The sequence below is a fragment of the Vespa mandarinia genome, chromosome 16 (genome assembly GCF_050613455.1).
Source record: "Vespa mandarinia isolate Hongniang chromosome 16, ASM5061345v1, whole genome shotgun sequence".
NCBI lineage: Eukaryota > Metazoa > Arthropoda > Insecta > Hymenoptera > Vespidae > Vespa > Vespa mandarinia.
In genome coordinates, this window is record NC_140825.1 from 4,924,336 (window position 1) to 4,950,000 (window position 25,665).

Sequence of the window (25,665 nt, forward strand, 5' to 3'; positions counted from 1 at the left end):
TATATATATATATATATATATATATTAGAAATATATATACATATATATATATATATATATATATATATATATATATATATATATAATTAATACTAATATAATTATAAATACTAATGTATATTACTACAAATAAAAACATTTTAAAAAATTACTTATTCAACAAACTATTCATAGTAAAAATTTATAATGTTACATAAATGCATTTCACACTCATATAAAATACAGCTACTTAGAAATTAAAAACATCGTGCAAATAAATAATATATAGATATAATGAGCAAGTTTATTTTCCAGAAATGATGACAGTTAATTTTAAAATTATTCCGCCTTTCTTTATATCCAAGATCCGGTAGTATTTTATGAATCTATTTACAGAAAAATGGCGACAGTTCGTCCTTCAGCGATTCGCCTAATCATTTATTATTAATGTATTTAAAGTTACGTTTAATACATAATTTTAATGATCACGATATTATAACATTAAAGTATAACAACATTAAAAATTCTTTAATAAAATATGTTTTAATATGTGATATTGATATAATAACATAAAAGTAACTCTTAAAATATTAAATATTGTCTATTTTCTTAAAATATGATGACTATGTCAATTTTAATGAAAATATACAACCATATTTCTTTTGAAATTTATTTAAAGCTAATGAATTATGAATTAAAACTACGACAATAAATATGTATTAACAATACAAAGTTCATTTTCGATAAGTTTGTCTCTTTTATAAAGGAGTTTCGTCAGGTATTTAAAGTCAGAAATCAACCGCACTATAATTCACATTAATAAGATCAAAAATCTTTTAACTAAAGGTAAGTTAAAATTACTTCATACATCATATGAATTTCGATATTAAGAAAATATGTAATTTCTTATAAAATTTCAAATTTTAATAGACAGCTAAGAATGCCATATAATACTATTTAATAAAAATTGGAGTATTATAGTTTTATTTATGTTAGATAAATATATTATGTTTATTCACTTTCGATAGCCTTTTATATTAACGAAAATATGTGAAATGGTGTTCGCAACTTAAATTTTCATCGGAAAAAAATTCGAAAGTACGTAAAATATTATTTAAATTTCTAAGTATGATGAATTTTTGGAAAAACAGTAAAAAATTATGGCTTCCAGAGTATCACAAAAATTTATTGAAAAAGACATCAGAAACGGTATTCTTAATATTTTTTAATTATATAAAGGCATTCTTTTTCAATAATAAATACAATTACTTTTGTTCTGCGTTATTCATCATAAAAAAATAATTTGAAATTAATTCCAATCCAAATTCTCCAATATATCTGAATACAATAAATATATAACTAAAACCATTTTCATAAGCACCGATTCATAAATGCATAGAGAAGTGCGTTTAAATCCATTTTTTCATTTTATTTGTCAATTTACTCCTAAGATTGATTGTTATTATTTTTTATCAAATGATTATTATTATTAAATCAAGATTTTTACATAAATCCATGTGTTAATGTTTTTTACATATAAAATTATTAATTTTTGGTCACATGTAAAATTATTTTCTTTCTACTTCATAAAAAATAAAACCAAAAGATGACTTCGTTGGACGCCCAAACATGTAAGGAAAGGATCATGTTTTCTACGGTAGACGAATCGAATTATTTTAATCAAGAAAGCGAAGTTTCTGAGTTTTTCTCTGGACGAAAAATACTGATAACAGGAGATTCTGGATTTTTGGGACGACTTATACTGGAAAAACTTTTGAGGTAGAAACGATCGTATTTTTATTTTCCTATCGCGGTAATATATCTCCGATTACATTATTTTTCCAATTTATCGTTAGGTTTACGAATATTAATTAAATGATCTTTCATGACCAAAGTAATTAATTCATTACTGAAGCATATGAATAGATGATATGCTTTTTATTTTGCCATGAGCGAGTCATTGAGCAACATTATATTTTTTTTTCGTGAATCCTTTCGATTATGGACTAGTAGTATCGTTTTCTCCAATTCTAAAAACAATAAAGCAGGTATCCTTTTTTTTTTTAACGAATTGAAGATTAATTAGAGATGCAACGATTAAATATATATACATTTGCTTTTTCGGAGAAGTGCTTTGTAAACTAGTAAAGAAATTTCACAATCTCGGAATATTGTAGAATGAATTCGTAACCAAGATCAAACATAAGATATCTATTTTCCTCTTAAATATCAGCCTCGAAGGAAAAGGAAATATTAAGAATATCTCTTAACAGATATACGTATACCCTCTTATTATTTCTTAATTATCTATTTTTTCTGTATTCCTCAACTATCCCACAAAAGTATAAACGCTCGAACAACTACCCCGATGTTTTATTTTTACATGGATTTATTTTACATGAGAAAGTTTCTATGAACGTATTGTTAAAATTCATAGATCATGTCCAAAAATTGAAAGGATTTATTTATTGATGAGAGGAAAGAAACAGAAGGATATGCAGACTCGATTTAAGGAATATTTTAACGATATCGTGAGTAGCCTTGCAAATTTTTTATCGCTTATTTTGATATTGTAAATGAAATCGCAAGTATTGTGCGATGTGTGTTTTGTTATTTAGCTTTTCGAACGATTGAAGGAAGAACAGAAAGATGTCGAAAAGAAGATCGTTTTAATAGAAAGCGATATGAATGAATTGAATTTAGGAATGTCAGGAAAAGACAGCGAACGTATTAAAGATACTGAAGTGATTTTTCACTGCGCAGCATCGGTACGTTTCAATGATACACTTCGTTCCATAATTAATGTAAACGTCAGAGGAACGAGAGATCTCCTTTTGCTTGCACGAGAGATGCCGAATTTGAAGGTACTTTCTTCTATTGACACGAATCGCATATACATTCGCGTATCGAATCGGAAAGGAATCAACTTATTTTACATTAACTTTACTAGAACGTTTATCGTTACAATACATTTTACTATTGATGCAATATATTTTAGGTTTTTACCTATGTGTCAACGGCATATTCGCAATGCATTTATGAAAGAATCGAAGAGAAATATTACAATCCACCGTTAAAGACTGAAGACATAATAAAATTGACGGAGACTTTGAACGATGATCAATTGGACTTAATCACGCCAGAGTAATGTGACGAGGTCACATTCGCTTATTTTTCCTTTATTCTAATTCGATCAGCATTATCATTCATGTTGCAGGTTACTCGGAAAATGGCCCAACACTTACACTTACTCAAAAGCAATTTGTGAAGACACTGTACGGCAATATTCAAGAGGATTTCCGACTTCGTCCATCCTCTGTTTTGGCAACGGAAAAAGATCCGATTCCCGGTTGGACAAATAATCTCTACGGATTGACTGGCATCGCGTTAAGTATTGCTTTGGGTATAGTACGTGTGATGAATTTAGATACGAAATTGGTACACGACATTTTCCCGCTGATTATGTAGTCAACAATATCATCGTGTCAACATGGGACACCGCGAAAAAAAGGTGCGATCTGTTTTCTTTCTTTTTTGATTTATTTCAAAAAGAAAAGTTTAATTCTATATTTTGCATAGTATTTACAACAAATTAAATAATATTTTTTATCGTAGATCTATATCATCGGTTATTACTAATTTCAATAATGATGACAAGTCCTTAACAGTTGACGCGGAAGAGATTCCAATTTATAATATCGTCTCCTATGTTGAAAATCCAGTGAAATGGAATTACTGTATATTAAAATTGTTGGAAATTTATTCTATTGTACCATATAGAAAATGCTTGTGGTATTCCTTTTTTTTACCATTAACAAATGAATACTTTGTCTATTTATGCATAATTTTACTTCACTGGATACCAGGATTTATAGTCGATTCACTACCTTTTCTCGTCGGTAGCAAACCAAGGTAATACTGGCCGATATCTAGATGCTTCAAGCGACGATGTAGTGTTTCATTATGATTGAAACGCAAACTCTTTTTCAGGTTATTAAATATTTATAGAAGGATGCATAAATTGACCAATGTGATGAATTTCTTTGCAACACATCAATGGGAATTCACTAATGATAATGTTTTGAAGCTATGGAATAAACTATCTGTTGTCGATAAGAATAAATTCTTCTTTAATATTAGCGATCTCGACTGGGATTCTTATTTTCTAACGTATTGTAAAGGAGTTCGAGTATTTGTGCGAAATGATCCTTTGGAGACGGTAAACGATGCTAAAATTTTGCATGAAAGGTAAATGTGTTATTATTTTCTACCTTTTATATTTTCACTTGTTTTTCGTTGTTTTTTAAACAATTTTCATTGTTTGTTTAAGTTTGTATCGTCATTTTTATTATTTAACAATTTCAGATTGCGAATAATTCATTATACGACGGGAATTGTGCTATTAATTTTGTTACTTTGGGGTCTTTATTTGTTATTACAGTTTCTTTATACATCTTTATTTTCCTTCTGTGGAATTAAAAATATGAAAGGACGCAAGAATGTAACGGGATAGAAACTGATTCTCGATTTAAGATTGATTGAATAAATTTTTTTTTTTGGTCATGATGATGTAGAGTTAATTTTGAATTTTCCCGCCTATCTATTTGTCTATTCTCTAGAACTTTATGAATTTGTCGATCTAAAGATGGAACTAGTTCGTAATAGTTTGTGGCTTTTGTCGTTGACAACACACTATGTAGAGAGAAACTTAACATATCAAGTAACAATTGTGACATTTATTTTATTGTTGCTGTACAGCGAGTATAATCTGTTTATGATTTCTATGAGCTTTGGCTATAATGTTTAAAGGAGTCGAAGAAATAATAAATGATTTCTCTTGTGTTTCCTGCGTTTTTGTCGTCTTTGTTGTTTTTGGTTCTTTTCTTGTCTTTAATTTGATTTGATTGGTTTTCTGCATAGGTACTTAATAGCGTCGTGGCGTATTAGTGATGTGTCTTGCCGAAGGAGACATAATATTCGCGATGAGGTTGCCATATGTTCTTATAACGATTTATAATTTATGTATGATTATTTGAATTTTCGTTCAATATTTCATTATTTCAGAATATTTATATATCATATTTCAGAACGAAATATTTCGTTCAATATTTCGTTCAATAATAACACTAAATTGTAATCAGATTACAAATTTTTTTAATAATATATAGTTTAATATGTGATAGCATTTTTATATAATTATATAAAAGTATCTCATGAGGTATTGTTAACATTTTTAAAATATTGATGCGTCTATATTGCGTTATCATGAGGACTTTCAATTTTTGCGGAATAATAAACGAAAACTTCTATAGAGATCTATTTATATCTAATGTATAGTTCGAAATTGCATATGCATTAATATTGTAATGTTCATTGCGCATATACTTGTTTCTTATATATAGGAGTTACCTCAAGTACTTACAGTTTGAAATCAACCGCTGTTTAAATCCGATTAGAAGAAGAAAAATCCTTTTAATTGAAGATAAGTAAAATTATTTCATACATCATATGAATTTCGATGTTAAGAAAATATGTAATTTCTGATAAAATTTCAAATTTTAATAGACAGCTAAGAATGCCATATAATATTATTTAATAAAAATTAGAGTATTATAGTTTTATTTATGTTAGATAAATATATTAAGTTTATTCACTTCCGATTGCCTTTTATATTAACGAAAATATGTGAAATGGTGTTCCCAACTTAAATTTTCATCGGAATAAAATTCGAAAGTACGTAAAATATTATTTAAATTTCTAAATATGATGAATTTTTGGAAAAACAGTAAAAAATTATGGCTTCCAGAGTATCACAAAAATTTATTGAAAAACACATCAGAAACTGTATTCTTAATATTTTTTAATTATATAAAGGCATTCTTTTTCAATAATAAATACAATTACTATTGTTCTGCGTTATTCATCATAAAAAAATAATTTGAAATTAATTCAAATCCAAATTCTCCAATATATCTGAATACAATAAATATATAACTAAAACCATTTTCATAAGCACCGATTCATAAATGCATAGAGAAGTGCGTTTAAATCCATTTTTTCATTTTATTTGTCAATTTACTCCTAAGATTGATTGTTATTATTTTTTATCAAATGATTATTATTATTAAATCAAAATTTTTACATAAATCCATGTGTTAATGTTTTTTACATATAAAATTATTAATTTTTGGTCACATGTAAAATTATTTTCTTTCTACTTCATAAAAAATAAAACCAAAAGATGACTTCGTTGGACGCCCAAACATGTAAGGAAAGGATCATGTTTTCTACGGTAGACGAATCGAATTATTTTAATCAAGAAAGCGAAGTTTCTGAGTTTTTCTCTGGACGAAAAATACTGATAACAGGAGGTTCTGGATTTTTGGGACGACTTATACTGGAAAAACTTTTGAGGTAGAAACGATCGTATTTTTATTTTCCTATCGCGGTAATATATCTCCGATTACATTATTTTTTCAATTTATCGTTAGGTTTACGAATATTAATTAAATGATCTTTCATGACCAAAGTAATTAATTCATTACTGAAGCATATGAATAGATGATATGCTTTTTATTTTGCCATGAGCGAGTCATTGAGCAACATTATATTTTTTTTTCGTGAATCCTTTCGATTATGGACTAGTAGTATCGTTTTCTCCAATTCTAAAAACAATAAAGCAGGTATCCTTTTTTTTTTTAACGAATTGAAGATTAATTAGAGATGCAACGATTAAATATATATACATTTGCTTTTTCGGAGAAGTGCTTTGTAAACTAGTAAAGAAATTTCACAATCTCGGAATATTGTAGAATGAATTCGTAACCAAGATCAAACATAAGATATCTATTTTCCTCTTAAATATCAGCCTCGAAGGAAAAGGAAATATTAAGAATATCTCTTAACAGATATACGTATACCCTCTTATTATTTCTTAATTATCTATTTTTTCTGTATTCCTCAACTATCCCACAAAAGTATAAACGCTCGAACAACTACCCCGATGTTTTATTTTTACATGGATTTATTTTACATGAGAAAATTTCTATGAACGTATTGTTAAAATTCATAGATCATGTCCAAAAATTGAAAGGATTTATTTATTGATGAGAGGAAAGAAACAGAAGGATATGCAGACTCGATTTAAGGAATATTTTAACGATATCGTGAGTAGCCTTGCAAATTTTTTATCGCTTATTTTGATATTGTAAATGAAATCGCAAGTATTGTGCGATGTGTGTTTTGTTATTTAGCTTTTCGAACGATTGAAGGAAGAACAGAAAGATGTCGAAAAGAAGATCGTTTTAATAGAAAGCGATATGAATGAATTGAATTTAGGAATGTCAGGAAAAGACAGCGAACGTATTAAAGATACTGAAGTGATTTTTCACTGCGCAGCGTCGGTACGTTTCGATGATACACTTCGTTTCATAATTAATGTAAACGTCAGAGGAACGAGAGATCTCCTTTTGCTTGCACGAGAGATGCCGAATTTGAAGGTACTTTCTTCTATTGACACGAATCGCATATACATTCGCGTATCGAATCGGAAAGGAATCAATTTATTTTACATTAACTTTACTAGAACGTTTATCGTTACAATACATTTTACTATTGATGCAATATATTCTAGGTTTTTACCTATGTGTCAACGGCATATTCGCAATGCATTTATGAAAGAATCGAAGAGAAATTTTACAATCCACCGTTAAAGACTGAAGACATAATAAAATTGACGGAGACTTTGAACGATGATCAATTGGACTTAATCACGCCAGAGTAATGTGACGAGATCACATTCGCTTATTTTTCCTTTATTCAAATTCGATCAGCATTATTATTCATGTTGCAGGTTACTCGGTAAATGGCCCAACACTTACACTTACTCAAAAGCAATTTGTGAAGACACTGTACGGCAATATTCAAGAGGATTTCCGACTTGCATCATTCGTCCATCCTCTGTTTTGTCAACGGAAAAAGATCCGATTCCCGGTTGGACAAATAATCCCTACGGATTGACTGGCATCGCGTTAAGTGTTGCTTTGGGTATAGTACGTGTAATGAAGTTCGATACGAAATTGGTACACGACATTATTCCCGCTGATTATGTAGTCAACAATATCATCGTGTCAACATGGGACACCGCGAAAAAAAGGTGCGATCTGTTTTCTTTCTTTTTTGATTTATTTCAAAAAGAAAAGTTTAATTCTATATTTTGCATAGTATTTACAACAAATTAAATAATATTTTTTATCGTAGATCTATATCATCGGTTATTACTAATTTCAATAATGATGACAAGTCCTTAACAGTTGACGCGGAAGAGATTCCAATTTATAATATCGTCTCCTATGTTGTAAATCCAGTGAAATGGAATTACTGTATATTAAAATTGTTGGAAATTTATTCTATTGTACCATATAGAAAATGCTTGTGGTATCCCTTTTTTTTACCATTATCAAATGAATACTTTGTCTATTTATGCATGATTTTACTTCACTGGATACCAGGATTTATAGTCGATTCACTAGCTTTTCTCGTCGGTAGCAAACCAAGGTAATACTGGCCGATATCTAGATGCTTCAAGCGACGATGTAGCGTTTCATTATGATTGAAACGCAAACTCTTTTTCAGGTTATTAAATATTTATAGAAGGATGCATAAATTGACCAATGTGATGAGTTTCTTTACAACACATCAATGGGAATTCACTAATGATAATGTTTTGAAGCTATGGAATAAACTATCTGTTGTCGATAAGAATAAATTCTTCTTTAATATTAGCGATCTCGACTGGGATTCTTATTTTCTAACGTATTGTAAAGGAGTTCGAGTATTTGTGCGAAATGATCCTTTGGAGACGGTAAACGATGCTAAAATTTTGCATGAAAGGTAAATGTGTTATTATTTTCTACCTTTTATATTTTCACTTGTTTTTCGTTGTTTTTTAAACAATTTTCATTGTTTGTTTAAGTTTGTATCGTCATTTTTATTATTTAACAATTTCAGATTGCGAATAATTCATTATACGACGGGAATTGTGCTATTAATTTTGTTACTTTGGGGTCTTTATTTGTTATTACAGTTTCTTTATACATCTTTATTTTCCTTCTGTGGAATTAAAAATATGAAAGGACGCAAGAATGTAACGGGATAGAAACTGATTCTCGATTTAAGATTGATTGAATAAATTTTTTTTTTTGGTCATGATGATGTAGAGTTAATTTTGAATTTTTCCACCTTTCTATTTGTCTATTCTCTAGAACTTTATGAATTTGTCGATCTAAAGATGGAACTAGTTCGTAATAGTTTGTGGCTTTTGTCGTTGACAACACACTATGTAGAGAGAAACTTAACATATCAAGTAACAATTGTGACATTTATTTTATTGGTGCTGTACAGCGAGTATGATCTGTTCATGATTTCTAGGAGCTTTGGCTATAATGTATAAAGGAGTCGAAGAAATAATAAATGATTTCTCTTGTGTTTCCTGCGTTTTTGTCGTCTTTGTTGTTTTTGGTTCTTTTCTTGTCTTTAATTTGATTTGATTGGTTTTCTGCATAGGTACTTAATAGCGTCGTGGCGTATTAGTGATGTGTCTTGCCGAAGGAGACATAATATTCGCGATGAGGTTGCCATATGTTCTTATAACGATTTATAATTTATGTATGATTATTTGAATTTTCGTTCAATATTTCATTATTTCAGAATATTTATATATCATATTTCAGAACGAAATATTTCGTTCAATATTTCGTTCAATAATAACACTAAATTGTAATCAGATTACAAATTTTTTTAATAATATATAGTTTAATATGTGATAGCATTTTTATATAATTATATAAAAGTATCTCATGAGGTATTGTTAACATTTTTAAAATATTGATGCGTCTATATTGCGTTATCATGATGACTTTCAATTTTTGCGGAATAATAAACGAAAACTTCTATAGAGATCTATTTATATCTAATGTATAGTTCGAAATTGCATATGCATTAATATGGTAATGTTCATTGCGCATATACTTGTTTCTTATATATAGGAGTTACCTCAAGTACTTACAGTTTGAAATCAACCGCTGTGTAAATCCGATTAGAAGAAGAAAAATCCTTTTAATTGAAGATAAGTAAAATTACTTCATACATCATATGAATTTCGATGTTAAGAAAATATGTAATTTCTGATAAAATTTCAAATTTTAATAGACAGCTAAGAATGCCATATAATATTATTTAATAAAAATTAGAGTATTATAGTTTTATTTATGTTAGATAAATATATTAAGTTTATTCACTTCCGATTGCCTTTTATATTAACGAAAATATGTGAAATGGTGTTCCCAACTTAAATTTTCATCGGAATAAAATTCGAAAGTACGTAAAATATTATTTAAATTTCTAAATATGTTGAATTTTTGGAAAAACAGTAAAAAATTATGGCTTCCAGAGTATCACAAAAATTTATTGAAAAACACATCAGAAACGGTATTCTTAATATTTTTTAATTATATAAAGGCATTCTTTTTCAATAATAAATACAATTACTATTGTTCTGCGTTATTCATCATAAAAAAATAATTTGAAATTAATTCAAATCCAAATTCTCCAATATATCTGAATACAATAAATATATAACTAAAACCATTTTCATAAGCACCGATTCATAAATGCATAGAGAAGTGCGTTTAAATCCATTTTTTCATTTTATTTGTCAATTTACTCCTAAGATTGATTGTTATTATTTTTTATCAAATGATTATTATTATTAAATCAAGATTTTTACATAAATCCATGTGTTAATGTTTTTTACATATAAAATTATTAATTTTTGGTCACATGTAAAATTATTTTCTTTCTACTTCATAAAAAATAGAACCGAAAGATGACTTCGTTGGACGCCCAAGCATGTAAGGAAAGGAACATGTTTTCTACGGTAGACGAATCGAATTATTTTAATCAAGAAAGCGAAGTTTCTGAGTTTTTCTCTGGACGAAAAATACTGATAACAGGAGGTTCTGGATTTTTGGGACGACTTATACTGGAAAAACTTTTGAGGTAGAAACGACTGTATTTTTATTTTCCTATCGCGGTAATATATCTCCGATTACATTATTTTTCCAATTTATCGTTAGGTTTACGAATATTTATTAAATGACCTTTCATGACCAAAGTAATTAATTCATTACTGAAGCATATGAATAGATGATATGCTTTTTATTTTGCCATGAGCGCGTCATTGAGCAACATTATATTTTTTTTTCGTGAATCCTTTCGATTATGGACTAGTAGTATCGTTTTCTCCAATTCTAAAAACAATAAAGCAGGTATCCTTTTCTTTTTTTAACGAATTGAAGATTAATTAGAGATGCAACGATTAAATATATATACATTTGCTTTTTCGGAGAAGTGCTTTGTAAACTAGTAAAGAAATTTCACAATCTCGGAATATTGTAGAATGAATTCGTAACCAAGATCAAACATAAGATATCTATTTTCCTCTTAAATATCAGCCTCGAAGGAAAAGGAAATATTAAGAATATCTCTTAACAGATATACGTATACCCTCTTATTATTTCTTAATTATCTATTTTTTCTGTATTCCTCAACTATCCCACAAAAGTATAAACGCTCGAACAACTACCCCGATGTTTTATTTTTACATGGATTTATTTTACATGAGAAAGTTTCTATGAACGTATTGTTAAAATTCATAGATCATGTCCAAAAATTGAAAGGATTTATTTATTGATGAGAGGAAAGAAACAGAAGGATATGCAGACTCGATTTAAGGAATATTTTAACGATATCGTGAGTAGCCTTGCAAATTTTTTATCGCTTATTTTGATATTGTAAATGAAATCGCAAGTATTGTGCGATGTGTGTTTTGTTATTTAGCTTTTCGAACGATTGAAGGAAGAACAGAAAGATGTCGAAAAGAAGATCGTTTTAATAGAAAGCGATATGTATGAATTGAATTTAGGAATGTCAGGAAAAGACAGCGAACGTATTAAAGATACTGAAGTGATTTTTCACTGCGCAGCATCGGTACGTTTCAATGATACACTTCGTTCCATAATTAATGTAAACGTCAGAGGAACGAGAGATCTCCTTTTGCTTGCACGAGAGATGCCGAATTTGAAGGTACTTTCTTCTATTGACACGAATCGCATATACATTCGCGTATCGAATCGGAAAGGAATCAACTTATTTTACATTAACTTTACTAGAACGTTTATCGTTACAATACATTTTACTATTGATGCAATATATTTTAGGTTTTTACCTATGTGTCAACGGCATATTCGCAATGCATTTATGAAAGAATCGAAGAGAAATATTACAATCCACCGTTAAAGACTGAAGACATAATAAAATTGACGGAGACTTTGAACGATCATCAATTAGAATTAATCACGCCAGAGTAATGTGACGAGATCACATTCGCTTATTTTTCCTTTATTCAAATTCGATCAGCATTATCATTTATGTTGCAGGTTACTCGGTAAATGGCCCAACACTTACACTTACTCAAAAGCAATTTGTGAAGACACTGTACGGCAATATTCAAGAGGATTTCCGACTTGCATCGTTCGTCCATCCTCTGTTTTGGCAACGGAAAAAGATCCGATTCCCGGTTGGACAAATAATCTCTACGGATTGACTGGCATCGCGTCATGTATTGGTTTGGGTATAATACGTGTAATGAATTTAAATACGAAATTGGTACACGACATTATTCCCGCTGATTATGCAGTCAACAATATCATCGTGTCAACATGGGACATCGCGAAAAAAAGGTGCGATCTGTTTTCTTTCTTTTTTGATTTATTTCATAAAGAAAAGTTTAATTCTATATTTTGCATAGTATTTATAACAAATTGAATAATAATTTTTATCGTAGATCTATATCACCGGTTATTACTAATTTCAATAATGATGACAAGTCCTTAACAGTTGACGCGGAAGAGATTCCAATTTATAATATCGTCTCCTATGTTCAAAATCCAGTGAAATGGAGTTACTGTGTATCAAAATTGTTTGAAATTGAATCTATTGTGCCACTTAGAAAATGCTTGTGGTATCCTTTTTTTTTACCATTAACAAATGAATACTTTGTCTATTTATGCATAATTTTACTTCACTGGATACCAGGATTTATAGTCGATTCTCTAGCTCTTCTCGTCGGTAGCAAACCAAGGTAATTTTGGCCGATATCTAGATGCTTCAAGCGACGATGTAGTGTTTCATTATGATTGAAACGCAAACTCTTTTTCAGGTTATTAAATATTTATAGAAAGATACATAAATTGACCAATGTGATGAATTTCTTTGCAAGAAACCAATGGGAATTCACTAATGATAATGTTTTGAAGCTATGGAATAAACTATCTGTTGTCGATAAGAATAAATTCTTCTTTAATATTAGCGATCTCGACTGGGATTCTTATTTTCTAACGTATTGTAAAGGAGTTCGAGTACTTGTGCTAAATGATCCTTTGGAGACGGTAAACGATGCTAAAATTTTGCATGAAAGGTAAATGTGTTATTATTTTTTACCTTTTATATTTTCACTTGTTTTTCGTTGTTTTTTAAACAATTTTCATTGTTTGTTTAAGTTTGTATCGTCATTTTTATTATTTAACAATTTCAGATTGCGAATAATTCATTATACGACGGGAATTGTGCTATTAATTTTGTTACTTTGGGGTCTTTATTTGTTATTACAGTTTCTTTATACATCTTTATTTTCCTTCTGAGGAATTAAAAATATGAAAGGACGCAAGAATGTAACGGGATAGAAACTGATCCTCGATTTAAGATTGATTGAATAAATTTCTTTTTTGGTGATGGTGATGTAGAGTTAATTTTGAATTTTTTCGCCTTTCCATTTGTTGATGATTCAATATTACTATATCAATTTGTCTACATAAAGATGGTACCAGTTCGTAGCGCTTCCCTTATTCATTTATTATTTATGTATAATTATCTGAACTTTTGCCTAATATTTAAATTTATTTGCGGATATAATGATCAGAATAAGTTAACATTAAATTTAATAACATTACAAAATTTATTAATAAAATATATTTCAATATGAGATAGCGTTTTTATATAATTATATAAAAGTATTTCATAATATATTGTTAATGTTTATAAAATACTTATGTGTCTATCTTCTGTTGTCATGATGACTATGTTAATTTTGAAGGTAAAAAAATAACAATACTTCTATAAAGATCTATTTTAAGCTGATGAATTATGTATGAAAATTACGAAAATATATGTGCATTGTTATTATGAAGTCTGTTCTCGATATGTATATTTCCTTTATATAGCGCTTACGAAAGCAATGTCAGTCAGAAATCAACCGAACAGTAAGTAGGTTTAAAAATCTTTTAATTAAAGGTAAGTTAAAATTTCTTCATACATCATATGAATTTCGATGTTAAGAAAATATGTAATTTCTGATAAAATTTCAAATTTTAATAGACAGCTAAGAATGCCATATAATATTATTTAATAAAAATTAGAGTATTATAGTTTTATTTATGTTAGATAAATATATTAAGTTTATTCACTTCCGATTGCCTTTTATATTAACCAAAATATGTGAAATGGTGTTCCCAACTTAAATTTTCATCGGAATAAAATTCGAAAGTACGTAAAATATTATTTAAATTTCTAAGTATGATGAATTTTTGGAAAAACAGTAAAAAATTATGGCTTCCAGAGTATCACAAAAATTTATTGAAAAACACATCAGAAACTGTATTCTTAATATTTTTTAATTATATAAAGGCATTCTTTTTCAATAATAAATACAATTACTATTGTTCTGCGTTATTCATCATAAAAAAATAATTTGAAATTAATTCAAATCCAAATTCTCCAATATATCTGAATACAATAAATATATAACTAAAACCATTTTCATAAGCACCGATTCATAAATGCATAGAGAAGTGCGTTTAAATCCATTTTTTCATTTTATTTGTCAATTTACTCCTAAGATTGATTGTTATTATTTTTTATCAAATGATTATTATTATTAAATCAAGATTTTTACATAAATCCATGTGTTAATGTTTTTTACATATAAAATTATTAATTTTTGGTCACATGTAAAATTATTTTCTTTCTACTTCATAAAAAATAGAACCTAAAGATGACTTCGTTGGACGCCCAAACATATAAGGAAAGGAACATGTTTTCTACGGTAGACGAATCGAATTATTTTAATCAAGAAAGCGAAGTTTCTGAGTTTTTCTCTGGACGAAAAATACTGATAACAGGAGGTTCTGGATTTTTGGGACGACTTATACTGGAAAAACTTTTGAGGTAGAAACGATCGTATTTTTATTTTCCTATCGCGGTAATATATCTCCGATTACATTATTTTTCCAATTTATCATTAGGTTTACGAATATTTATTAAATGACCTTTCATGACCAAAGTAATTAATTCATTACTGAAGCATATGAATAGATGATATGCTTTTTATTTTGCCATGAGCGAGTCATTGAGCAACATTATATTTTTTTTTCGTGAATCCTTTCGATTATGGACTAGTAGTATCGTTTTCTCCAATTCTAAAAACAATAAAGCAGGTATCCTCTTTTTTTTTTAACGAATTGAAGATTAATTAGAGATGCAACGATTAAATATATATACATTTGATTTTTCGGAGAAGTGCTTTGTAAACTAGTAAAGAAATTTCACAATCTCGGAATATTGTAGAATGAATTCGTAACCAAGATCAAACATAAGATATCTATTTTCCTCTTAAATATCAGCCTCGAAGGAAAAGGAAATATTAAGAATATCTCTTAACAGATATACGTATACCCTCTTATTATTTCTTAATTATCTATTTTTTCTGTATTCCTCAACTATCCCACAAAAGTATAAACGCTCGAACAACTACCCCGATGTTTTATTTTTACATGGATTTATTTTACATGAGAAAGTTTCTATAAACGTATTGTTAAAATTCATAGATCATGTCCAAAAATTGAAAGGATTTATTTATTGATGAGAGGAAAGAAACAGAAGGATATGCAGACTCGATTTAAGGAATATTTTAACGATATCGTGAGTAGCCTTGCAAATTTTTTATCGCTTATTTTGATATTGTAAATGAAATCGCAAGTATTGTGCGATGTGTGTTTTGTTATTTAGCTTTTCGAACGATTGAAGGAAGAACAGAAAGATGTCGAAAAGAAGATCGTTTTAATAGAAAGCGATATGAATGAATTGAATTTAGGAATGTCAGGAAAAGACAGCGAACGTATTAAAGATACTGAAGTGATTTTTCACTGCGCAGCATCGGTACGTTTCAATGATACACTTCGTTTCATAATTAATGTAAACGTCAGAGGAACGAGAGATCTCCTTTTGCTTGCACGAGAGATGCCGAATTTGAAGGTACTTTCTTCTATTGACACGAATCGCATATACATTCGCGTATCGAATCGGAAAGGAATCAATTTATTTTACATTAACTTTACTAGAACGTTTATCGTTACAATACATTTTACTATTGATGCAATATATTTTAGGTTTTTACCTATGTGTCAACGGCATATTCGCAATGCATTTATGAAAGAATCGAAGAGAAATTTTACAATCCACCGTTAAAGACTGAAGACATAATAAAATTGACGGAGATTTTGAACGATGATCAATTGAACTTTATCACGCCAGAGTAATGTGACGAGATCACATTCGCTTATTTTTCCTTTATTCTAATTCGATCAGCATTATCATTTATGTTGCAGGTTACTCGGTAAATGGCCCAACACTTACACTTACTCAAAAGCAATTTGTGAAGACACTGTACGGCAATATTCAAGAGGATTTCCGACTTGCATCGTTCGTCCATCCTCTGTTTTGGCAACGGAAAAAGATCCGATTCCCGGTTGGACAAATAATCTCTACGGATTGACTGGCATCGCGTCATGTATTGGTTTGGGTATAATACGTGTAATGAATTTAAATACGAAATTGGTACACGACATTATTCCCGCTGATTATGCAGTCAACAATATCATCGTGTCAACATGGGACATCGCGAAAAAAAGGTGCGATCTGTTTTCTTTCTTTTTTGATTTATTTCATAAAGAAAAGTTTAATTCTATATTTTGCATAGTATTTATAACAAATTGAATAATAATTTTTATCGTAGATCTATATCACCGGTTATTACTAATTTCAATAATGATGACAAGTCCTTAACAGTTGACGCGGAAGAGATTCCAATTTATAATATCGTCTCCTATGTTCAAAATCCAGTGAAATGGAGTTACTGTGTATTAAAATTGTTTGAAATTGAATCTATTGTGCCACTTAGAAAATGCTTGTGGTATCCTTTTTTTTTACCATTAACAAATGAATACTTTGTCTATTTATGCATAATTTTACTTCACTGGATACCAGGATTTATAGTCGATTCACTAGCTCTTCTCGTCGGTAGCAAACCAAGGTAATTTTGGCCGATATCTAGATGCTTCAAGCGACGATGTAGTGTTTCATTATGATTGAAACGCAAACTCTTTTTCAGATTATTAAATATTTATAGAAAGATGCATAAATTGACCAATGTGATGAATTTCTTTGCAACACATCAATGGGAATTCACTAATGATAATGTTTTGAAGCTATGGAATACACTATCTGTTGTCGATAAGAATAAATTCTTCTTTAATATTAGCGATCTCGACTGGGATTCTTATTTTCTAACGTATTGTAAAGGAGTTCGAGTATTTGTGCTAAATGATCCTTTGGAGACGGTAAACGATGCTAAAATTTTGTATAAAAGGTAAATGTGTTATTATTTTTTACCTTTTATATTTTCACTTGTTTTTCGTTGTTTTTTAAACAATTTTCATTGTTTGTTTAAGTTTGTATCGTCATTTTTATTATTTAACAATTTCAGATTGCGAATAATTCATTATACGACGGGAATTGTGCTATTAATTTTGTTACTTTGGGGTCTTTATTTGTTATTACAGTTTCTTTATACATCTTTATTTTCCTTCTGAGGAATTGAAAATATGAAAGGACGCAAGAATGACACGGGATAGAAACTGATCCTCGATTTAAGATTGATTGAATAAATTTCTTTTTGGTGATGGTGATATACTGTTAATTTTGAAATTTACCGCCTTTTGATTTATCGACCATTCATTCTTTACTTTACGATTTTGTGTGTCGAAAGATGTGAAATTTTGGAATGATTCGCTTATCTATATATTATTTATGAATCGATTTTTGAATGTTATGTGACACATAATTTTTCTGACAAATATAGTATTTATGTTAGTTTCATGTTTCATATTAATTATTAATATTAAAAATTCTTTAATATAATATCTTTCAATATGTGATGTGACCTTTTTTATATGATTCTACTAATTTAAATCTTCATTAAATTATTGCAGCAAATAAATATGCGTTATGTAAGTTATATATATACATATACATATATACAGTAATAATTTTTCTTTTTCATGATACAGTTGTGCGGCAAGATCATACGGAGTTTTAAAAAAGGAAAGGAAAGAAACAAATAAATAAATAAAAGAAATAAGGACCTGTCGTCCACACAAATCGAGATGGCGTTTATGATAATTTCAGGTTTGCTTGATATCGAAGATTCCCGACGCAAACGCATAGTTTTGCGAGAAGGAGAGAAGAGAAGAAGAACCGTGCCGTCGAGGATGATCGGAAAAAAATGATTGAACCTCTTGCGTACCTGCTATGTTCTTCGACCTATCGAGGTCGCGTGTCGCGACCTCGTCGTACGTGGCTCCATTACCTAAGACACCGCTCGTGCCTTCAGATTCCCGTACGTCGCTAAGACAGAAAGAGAAAGAGAAAAAGAAAGAGGATAGATTAGGATTCTCTTCCTCGTATACAGTACGTTTTATCGAGAGGTAACGCTTATACGATTTTCGATATTCTAGTCGACAATACTTTCCGATCAACCATTAGAATTTTCATTCGTACGAAGGAAAACATGTTTTTAAAAGTATTTTAAAATCAGTCAGTCAATCTGTCAGTCAGTCAGTCAGTTCGGAGTTTAACATAGAACGAAGCAATTATCGAAGGAGGTGTTTTCTTAAGAAAATTTTTTGGATCTCGCGATAGTATTCGAACGTAGGCGTCTTTGTCTTCGTTAGACAACGGTTCTGTTTCTCCAAGGCGTGGCCATTGATTTGTCTACATCCCGGTCACACCGTAGAAAAAGCGTTGGATCGATTCCGCTACGAAAGTCTTGGATAGTGACACCCACATCTACGGCCTTCGGCGATCGATCGATCTAGAGAGAGAGAGAGAGAGAGAGAGAGAGAGAGAGAGAGAGAGAGAGAGATTCTTTGTTCCTTCGTCATCGAACATCACCATTCGATCTCTCGCTGCTTTTTCAACTGTTTTCTTATATTCTATATCTATATTCCTTCGACGTTTTCGTTGGTGTAGATTTGTATCTCGAAAAGTTATATCCTTCAAAGAGAGGAAAAAAAGGATAAGAAAAACAAAAAAAAGAAGAGAAAAAACGAAAAAAGTAACAAAAAAGAAAAAATAACGAATATTCGCAGGCCATGCCAGTCGCGTTGTCAGGCGCGAGACGGACGCTCTCAGGGACAGACAGGAAATCAACCGTCAGAATGACGTCCGTACATCGTCGGCACTCGCGATGCACTCAATTTAAAAGTTCCACGCTCGGATATACCGACAGCTTGTCGGAACTTTTACAGAACGAATGCCAGAATAAGGAAGAAGGTTGCATAGCTAGATAGGATAGGATAGGATAGGATAGGATAGGATAGGATAGGATAGGTAGGTAGGTATTCGATAAAAACGCCGCAATGCGCGAACATTATCTTTCAGCCGTTGAAATAAACGATTCCGTAGGTGAACTTATTCGGCCATGTAAATATACGAATGAAATTGCTATATTGATTTGTTCTTTCTTTTCTTATTTTTTTTTTTATTTTCATTTTCTCTCCTTTCATATTTTTTCCCCTCTCTTTCTTCACTCTTCGACTTACACGATTTATTCTTTCGATTGGTAATACGAAGAAAAAAAAAATTAAAAAAGGAAAAGCACTTTTTCTGGAATAGTTCGATGAGACGATCGATTGGACAAAAAGGGAAAAACCCGACGTCGCGGCCACCGGCTACGGTCGGTGTTGGCTGTAATAAGAAGACGAAGAGAAATACGGGAGGGCCGATACACGGGCGAACGGCCTCGCGCACCGACGAGGAGAGTTGTACGGAGGATCTCGTGAACCAACCGGCGATCGAGGAAGGCAGTGCACGCCCGGCCGCCGAGACGAGTGGATGGTTGTAGCTCGTGCTCTGAAACGTAGGATAGACAGATCGTGTATATAGAAGCTTTTCACACAAAAAGAAGGAAAGACAGAAAAAAAAGAAACGAACTGTCAATATTCCTAGGTAGATAAAATTATATAGAGAGCGAATGACAGAGAGAGAGAGAGAGAGAGAGAGAGAGAGAGAGAGAGAGAGAGAATGTGAATGCAGTGATTTTCTTTAGGGATAGGACAAGAGAGAGAGAGAGAGAGAGAGAGAGAGAGAGAGAGAGAGAGAGACAGAGATAAAGATAGATAGATAGATAGATAGACACTTAGATAGAGCGAGAGAGAGAGAGAGAGAGAAACAAGGGGGTTGGAGCGCGTGGCGATCAGCTGATCGTCGGGTGTACTGTCTCGTCGGCCGTAAGAAAGAGGAAGTGGTGAATGCTCTTTGAACTCTATTGGCAGCGGAGAGACAGAAGATGCGGTCGGAAGGTCCCCTTGGCACGTAATGTCCGCGGCGCTCGCGCCAAGAAGGAGCGCGTACGTCGAGAGAGCGTCGACGCCGGCAGTCGGCGGTGATCGGTGCTCGAAGAGCGTCGTCGCCGGCGCGGTGCGTGCTGCAAGTGCTGCTGGTGCTGCTGCTGGTGCTGCTGCTGCTGCTGCTGCTGCTGCTGCTGCTGCTAGTGGTGGCAGTGGTGGTGCAAGTGGTGGTGGTTGTCCTGCTGGTAGTGGTGGAGGCGGAGGTGGAGGTGGCGGAGGGAGAGGGAGAGGGGGAGGGGGAGGAAGGTGGTGGTGGTGGTGGAGAAGGAGGAGGAAGAAGAGAAGGAGGAGGAGGAGGAGGAGGAGGAGGAGGAGGAGGCGGTGGAGCCACGCGAACTCGTCGGCGAGCGTTCGACGAGCCAACGCCGCCGTTCCGAAGTGCGTCGCGAGGCGTGCTACGCTTGAAATCGAAACGAGAAGACCACCTCGACCACGAGAAACACGCTCCTCGTCGTTCTCTCTCTCTCTCTCCGCACGCTCGGACCAGAAAGAGAGTTTGGCACGCGCGACCACCGAGAGAGAGAGAGAGAGAGAGAGAGAGAGAGAGAAAGAGAGAGAAAACAGAAAACAGAAAACAGAGAGAGACGCCCCGTCGAGGGCGCGCGTTCGCACCTTCTTCTCTTCTTTATTCTTCGTCTTCGTTGTCTCCGTCATCCTCTTCGAGGATCAATCGAGGATTCTTCCTTCTTTCGCGAGTCGAGGCCCGCTCGAAGGACCGTCGATCGACGGGGTCCTCGCGTACGTTTTCTCTAAAACCGATATCGAAACATAGACACATAGATAGAGAGAAAGAAAGGAAGAGAGAGAGAGAGAGAGAGAGAGAGAGAGAGAGAGAGAGAGAGAGAGGAAGAGAGAAAGATAGAAAGACGTGTGACCGTTTGTAGTGCAGTGCCTCGTCCATGTGAACACGATGACAACCACTATTATTACTATTAGTACTACTATTGTTGCTACTATTAGGATGACGACAAAGACGACGACGTTTTGCTTGCTCACGCGGAAAGTCTGTGATAGTCGATGACAGCGACGCCATTGCTCGGATTAAACGGACACAGACGGCCGAGGATCGTGTTCCGGGAATCGTCTTGATTGGAAGATCCGGTGAGTGCGTTTACGATTTATCGATCTATCGATCCTACCGCGAAAGTGTATTTTCCTTTTGTTTTTGTTCTTTCTATTCGCTCGTGAAAAATTTGTGATATTTTGTGCGTTACTTATTATTCACGTGTGAAGTGCATCTACTGCTTTCAGAGAAACTGTCAGTTTATTATTATCATTTTTTTTTCCTTTTATTAAGCTTTAGTAAGGATTATGAATCCGGATGTGCGAGTTACCGGACGAGGAAACAGGTGCGATCGTTTTTTATTGTCTCAAACGGAATCCTTTATTCGCAAGATTCTCACGAGAACTCGACGAATTTCGCGGGAAGAACTCGTATTATATCGAATTACTAGATTCGTGTTTTTTATTTTCTTCGACTTTATGTCCCTTTCATTGAATCGATTTAAATCAAACGTCAAGAATCATTTTCAATTCATTCGAAAAAATCAGAAGTAATCGCACGAATCGCGTTACGAGTCTTACGGTCGACGAACCTCTATCGATCTTTAGTTTCTATCTACCTTCTTCTACGTTCGTAATTTCTTGTCACACAAGAACACAATTTGAAAACGATAATCGCGAACGATGATCGATATTATCAAACGTCTTCAAATCTATTCGAATACAAGCTTTACTATCGTCGTCGTTGTCGTATTGTAGTCGTTTCGATTTCTTCTTCACGGTATTTATCCTTAAAGTCACTAGATCGTAACGGCAAAACAATCTAGAGACACCACCGTTCCAACAAAATTATTATTATTATTATTATTATTATTTTTTTTTTCTTTCTTTTTTCTTTTACAAATATAACGCGAACTAGCAAGAATGAGTTTCGAGTCTATTAGCTGCTGTGAGAAACGAGCTTTCACGATTCCACGATTATCTTAATAACGAATATCTTATACTTTATGTTCGACGTATTGCAATGAAATATCGTAGCTTATAGAGAAACTTGCATGAAATTCTTTGACCAAGCACACGTACATACATTTATTCGAAACAATTCATCAATAATTTTCCCTTTTTTTTTCGGGTATTCTTTTCTTCTTTTTTTTTTATATATGTATTTTTTGTTTATTTCTTTTTCCTTTTCTTTTATTTTTCTTTTTATTCTTCTCGCGAATTACTTGAAAGCGAGGAAGCGAGACGGTAAACGAGATAAAATGGAAAATGCGTAACGCGGTTATTGATAAACGCTATGCGTCACTAACCACGATCGATAATAAATAAGCAGCGCCCGCATAGTGCAGGTAGAAAAGTGTCCGATAAGACAGCCGGCAACCGGCTCTAAGCGACGCGACGCTTCAAGCAGCCACCGTCCTCCTTGTCGTAGAACTCCGCGATAGGCTTATCGACGTTATGCTTCTTCTCATCAATTTTTTATTGTAGTACCTACTTTTTTTCCTTTTTTCTTTCTTTTTATTTTTTCTTCTCTTTTCTTTTTTTCTTTTCTTTTCTTTTCTTTTCATCCTTTCTCCTCGACAATTCTGACCCAATATATATATATATATATATATATATATATATATATATATATATATATGTATATATATATAATATAAAAATTATCTCGAAATCATTCTCAAATGGAATTTATTCATTCTCGAAACGATTATTCATTTATTGTGTAGGAAAGGAAAGAGAAGAGAGATACGTGGTCGGGCATTGACACGAACGGTGTCCTTCCTCGATGGATATCGTGGCTTAATTTGCGGTTACCTTCTTCTTAATTTGGTTTTACCAAATGAATAACGTTTTCCAGTGGCATTAGTATGGTATAGAGAGAACGAGAAAGAGATAGACAGATAGATAGATAGATAGATAGATAGATGGAGGGAGAGAGAGAGAGAGAGAGAGAGAGAGAGAAAGGCAGGGCAAAAGGGTTATTAGTCAGTTGCAGTTATTTCATTTACTAGTCGCGTTCTTCTCAGTGGTATATTACCAGTTGTTATTCCTTTATGAGGGACTTGCGACAAAGCTCGGCCTCCACTTAGATCTGAAAAGTTTATGAAAAGTTATTGTTAATCTACGTAGAAATGATACTTTCAAGCCAATTTGATTTTACTCTTTTTTTTTTTCTTTCTTTTTTTTCTTTCTTTCTTTTCTTTTTTTTCGGACAAGCTTTAACATAAAAGCTTGGTATTATTGAAAGATATTTCATCTTCTGTAATGTATTACGTTCTATCGCACGGAATTAAGAATTAAAAATGATGGGCTCAAGCGCTTTTAACGGTGACTTAAACTTTACCAATGATTTTTCGCCGAGAGAAAAAGATGCTACTCCGAGATAACGATAATTGCGTATTTAACATTTATTGTTCCTTAAAAGTTATACTAGTTAGAAAACATTGTGGAAATAGGTAGTTTATGATGGATTTAATAAACTCGTCCGATGTAATTTAAGAGAAACATTTAGTCGAACGTTGAAAACGAAGCTTATCGAATTCCGAAAGATTGATACGAGCGAATGCATCATCGGTAAGAGAGATGGAGAGATAGATGGATAAATAGATAGATTGAGAGAGAGGGAGAGAGAGAAATGTGTTTGAATGATGAAGAAAAGAGCTGTTCTTCGACTCGTTAACGGTTTTGACTATCCACCATGCGCTTTAATCTCAGCTGACCCAATTGCCACGACCTTTCCAGCCTATGGCTATGAGAACGTAGCTTCTTTTTGTGAGTTAGAGTCGCGTTAAACTCGGCCGTGGGCTATTTGAGTACCACCTAATTAAGCGACGCCAGTATAACTCCGTGATGAATTATCATTGTCCCTCAAAGTTCAGACTTGGCTTTCTTATCTGTCAAATCAGCTGATATATTAAATTGCGTCTCCTTCTCGTACCTTTTAACTCGGTCGAGACTCCAAAGAGAAACGAAGAGAGAGAGAAAGAGAGAGAGAGAGAGAGAGAGAGAGAGAGAGAGAGAAGAGAAATTTATAATCGCTGCGACACATACCCATGTAACCACGCACCTTGCGCATTCCACTTGATTAATGAACGACCCACCCGTTAAGTGTTTCATTAAACAACCTATGGTACATTGACAAACTTCGATCATCCATTTCTGCTTGATAATTTGTCTTTCGTATACTCGATCTATCAAGTGGTTGCGCGTGCATCCACGAGATCGCGTTTCTTCCGAGATCGAGCGAGATCACTTAAATGAGATCGATTACTGATAAAATCTTGAAGGCAATTGCTTCACGAATTTTCATTCTATAAGATGATCGATAATCTATCGATAGTTTTAAGTAACATTTAATGAAATTAACGACGACAATATTTTTCATCATTTTTAATTATATATTTTTATCGTAATAGAGTTTGCTAAATAATTTATATTCAATGAAATTTTAATCTCACAGGTAATATAATCGAGTGTACTTTTTTTCTTTTCCTTTTTATTCATTTTCGTATAAGGGACTCAATTTTCTAAAGTAGTTATCGAGTATCGAACAGGCGGATAATTGTTTGGGATAACAGGATTATTTTTAGGCAACAATCCAAATCTTCATGTTATTTGTTTCTTGGTGCGTTAGATGACGACGATGACTGGTATTTGAGATAGAAAAAGAAAGAGATAGAAAGAGCACGTGCTCTTTCTGGCCGACTCAGCTTCGTCGAAGCAGCCTCCTATCTTGTTGCCTGTCAGATTGTTGACATAGGCAGTGACACGTTTAATAGGATTATTTATGCTCCTAAAGGCGCTTAAACGGTCCCATGTT

General features: G+C 32.2%; 5 protein-coding genes across 13 annotated transcripts in view; all 5 read left to right on the forward strand.

The window, feature by feature from the left end:
* The first annotated feature begins 741 nt into the window (after nucleotides 1-741).
* On the forward strand, nucleotides 742-4,548 carry LOC118442289 (fatty acyl-CoA reductase 1-like). The gene is made up of 9 exons (XM_085661917.1): nucleotides 742-825; nucleotides 1,586-1,758; nucleotides 2,417-2,510; nucleotides 2,598-2,843; nucleotides 2,978-3,123; nucleotides 3,197-3,490; nucleotides 3,595-3,891; nucleotides 3,970-4,227; nucleotides 4,345-4,548. The coding sequence occupies exons 2-6, from the start codon at nucleotides 1,586-1,588 to the stop codon at nucleotides 3,339-3,341; spliced, it is 804 nt and encodes a 267-aa protein (XP_085518043.1). The 5' UTR covers nucleotides 742-825; the 3' UTR covers nucleotides 3,342-3,490; nucleotides 3,595-3,891; nucleotides 3,970-4,227; nucleotides 4,345-4,548.
* An 846-nt stretch (nucleotides 4,549-5,394) lies between these two features.
* LOC146872499 (fatty acyl-CoA reductase wat-like) lies at nucleotides 5,395-9,390 on the forward strand. Of its 3 annotated transcripts, none has more exons than XM_085661913.1 (9): nucleotides 5,395-5,461; nucleotides 6,212-6,393; nucleotides 7,052-7,145; nucleotides 7,233-7,478; nucleotides 7,613-7,758; nucleotides 7,832-8,134; nucleotides 8,239-8,535; nucleotides 8,614-8,871; nucleotides 8,989-9,390. In XM_085661913.1, exons 2-9 carry the CDS (start codon nucleotides 6,221-6,223, stop codon nucleotides 9,134-9,136), a joined length of 1,665 nt encoding a protein of 554 aa, XP_085518039.1. In that variant the 5' UTR covers nucleotides 5,395-5,461; nucleotides 6,212-6,220; the 3' UTR covers nucleotides 9,137-9,390. The 3 variants fall into 3 exon arrangements, with proteins under 3 accessions (XP_085518039.1, XP_085518040.1, XP_085518041.1); XM_085661914.1 differs by having other exon boundaries at nucleotides 5,431-5,461; nucleotides 6,198-6,393; XM_085661915.1 differs by having other exon boundaries at nucleotides 5,443-5,461; nucleotides 6,207-6,393.
* Nucleotides 9,391-9,987: 597 nt separating this feature from the next.
* Nucleotides 9,988-14,080, forward strand: LOC118442355 (fatty acyl-CoA reductase wat-like). 5 transcript variants are annotated; one of them, XM_035867842.2, is made up of 9 exons: nucleotides 9,988-10,109; nucleotides 10,856-11,037; nucleotides 11,697-11,790; nucleotides 11,878-12,123; nucleotides 12,258-12,403; nucleotides 12,477-12,779; nucleotides 12,884-13,180; nucleotides 13,259-13,516; nucleotides 13,634-14,080. In XM_035867842.2, exons 2-9 carry the CDS (start codon nucleotides 10,865-10,867, stop codon nucleotides 13,737-13,739), a joined length of 1,623 nt encoding a protein of 540 aa, XP_035723735.2. In that variant the 5' UTR covers nucleotides 9,988-10,109; nucleotides 10,856-10,864; the 3' UTR covers nucleotides 13,740-14,080. The 5 variants fall into 5 exon arrangements, with proteins under 5 accessions (XP_035723735.2, XP_085517994.1, XP_085517996.1 ...); XM_085661868.1 differs by having other exon boundaries at nucleotides 10,008-10,105; nucleotides 10,842-11,037; XM_085661870.1 differs by having other exon boundaries at nucleotides 10,023-10,103; nucleotides 10,854-11,037.
* Nucleotides 14,081-14,816: 736 nt separating this feature from the next.
* On the forward strand, nucleotides 14,817-18,061 carry LOC146872500 (fatty acyl-CoA reductase wat-like). The gene is made up of 8 exons (XM_035867843.2): nucleotides 14,817-15,321; nucleotides 15,981-16,074; nucleotides 16,162-16,407; nucleotides 16,542-16,687; nucleotides 16,761-17,063; nucleotides 17,168-17,464; nucleotides 17,543-17,800; nucleotides 17,918-18,061. The coding sequence occupies exons 1-8, from the start codon at nucleotides 15,149-15,151 to the stop codon at nucleotides 18,021-18,023; spliced, it is 1,623 nt and encodes a 540-aa protein (XP_035723736.2). The 5' UTR covers nucleotides 14,817-15,148; the 3' UTR covers nucleotides 18,024-18,061.
* A 3,524-nt stretch (nucleotides 18,062-21,585) lies between these two features.
* The window catches only part of LOC118442358 (uncharacterized), a 249,162-nt gene continuing 245,082 nt past the window's right edge, over nucleotides 21,586-25,665 (forward strand). For all 3 annotated transcript variants that reach the window (XM_085661918.1, XM_035867867.2, XM_035867869.2), the window contains exon 1: nucleotides 21,586-21,941. The gene's annotated coding sequence lies outside the window, so the exon portion shown is untranslated. The remainder of the gene's footprint in view (nucleotides 21,942-25,665) is intronic.

Coding starts and splice junctions, on each gene's coding strand:
- LOC118442289 (XM_085661917.1), top strand. CDS start 1,586: ATGACTTCGTTGGACGCCCAAACATGTAAGGAAAGGATCATGTTTTCT. Junction 1,759..2,416: donor ATACTGGAAAAACTTTTGAG/GTAGAAACGATC, acceptor TAAAATTCATAG/ATCATGTCCAAAAATTGAAA. Junction 2,511..2,597: donor AGGAATATTTTAACGATATC/GTGAGTAGCCTT, acceptor TTTGTTATTTAG/CTTTTCGAACGATTGAAGGA.
- LOC146872499 (XM_085661913.1), top strand. CDS start 6,221: ATGACTTCGTTGGACGCCCAAACATGTAAGGAAAGGATCATGTTTTCT. Junction 6,394..7,051: donor ATACTGGAAAAACTTTTGAG/GTAGAAACGATC, acceptor TAAAATTCATAG/ATCATGTCCAAAAATTGAAA. Junction 7,479..7,612: donor GAGAGATGCCGAATTTGAAG/GTACTTTCTTCT, acceptor AATATATTCTAG/GTTTTTACCTATGTGTCAAC.
- LOC118442355 (XM_035867842.2), top strand. CDS start 10,865: ATGACTTCGTTGGACGCCCAAGCATGTAAGGAAAGGAACATGTTTTCT. Junction 12,404..12,476: donor TTAGAATTAATCACGCCAGA/GTAATGTGACGA, acceptor TTTATGTTGCAG/GTTACTCGGTAAATGGCCCA. Junction 13,517..13,633: donor GCTAAAATTTTGCATGAAAG/GTAAATGTGTTA, acceptor TAACAATTTCAG/ATTGCGAATAATTCATTATA.
- LOC146872500 (XM_035867843.2), top strand. CDS start 15,149: ATGACTTCGTTGGACGCCCAAACATATAAGGAAAGGAACATGTTTTCT. Junction 16,075..16,161: donor AGGAATATTTTAACGATATC/GTGAGTAGCCTT, acceptor TTTGTTATTTAG/CTTTTCGAACGATTGAAGGA. Junction 17,064..17,167: donor TGGGACATCGCGAAAAAAAG/GTGCGATCTGTT, acceptor TTTTTATCGTAG/ATCTATATCACCGGTTATTA.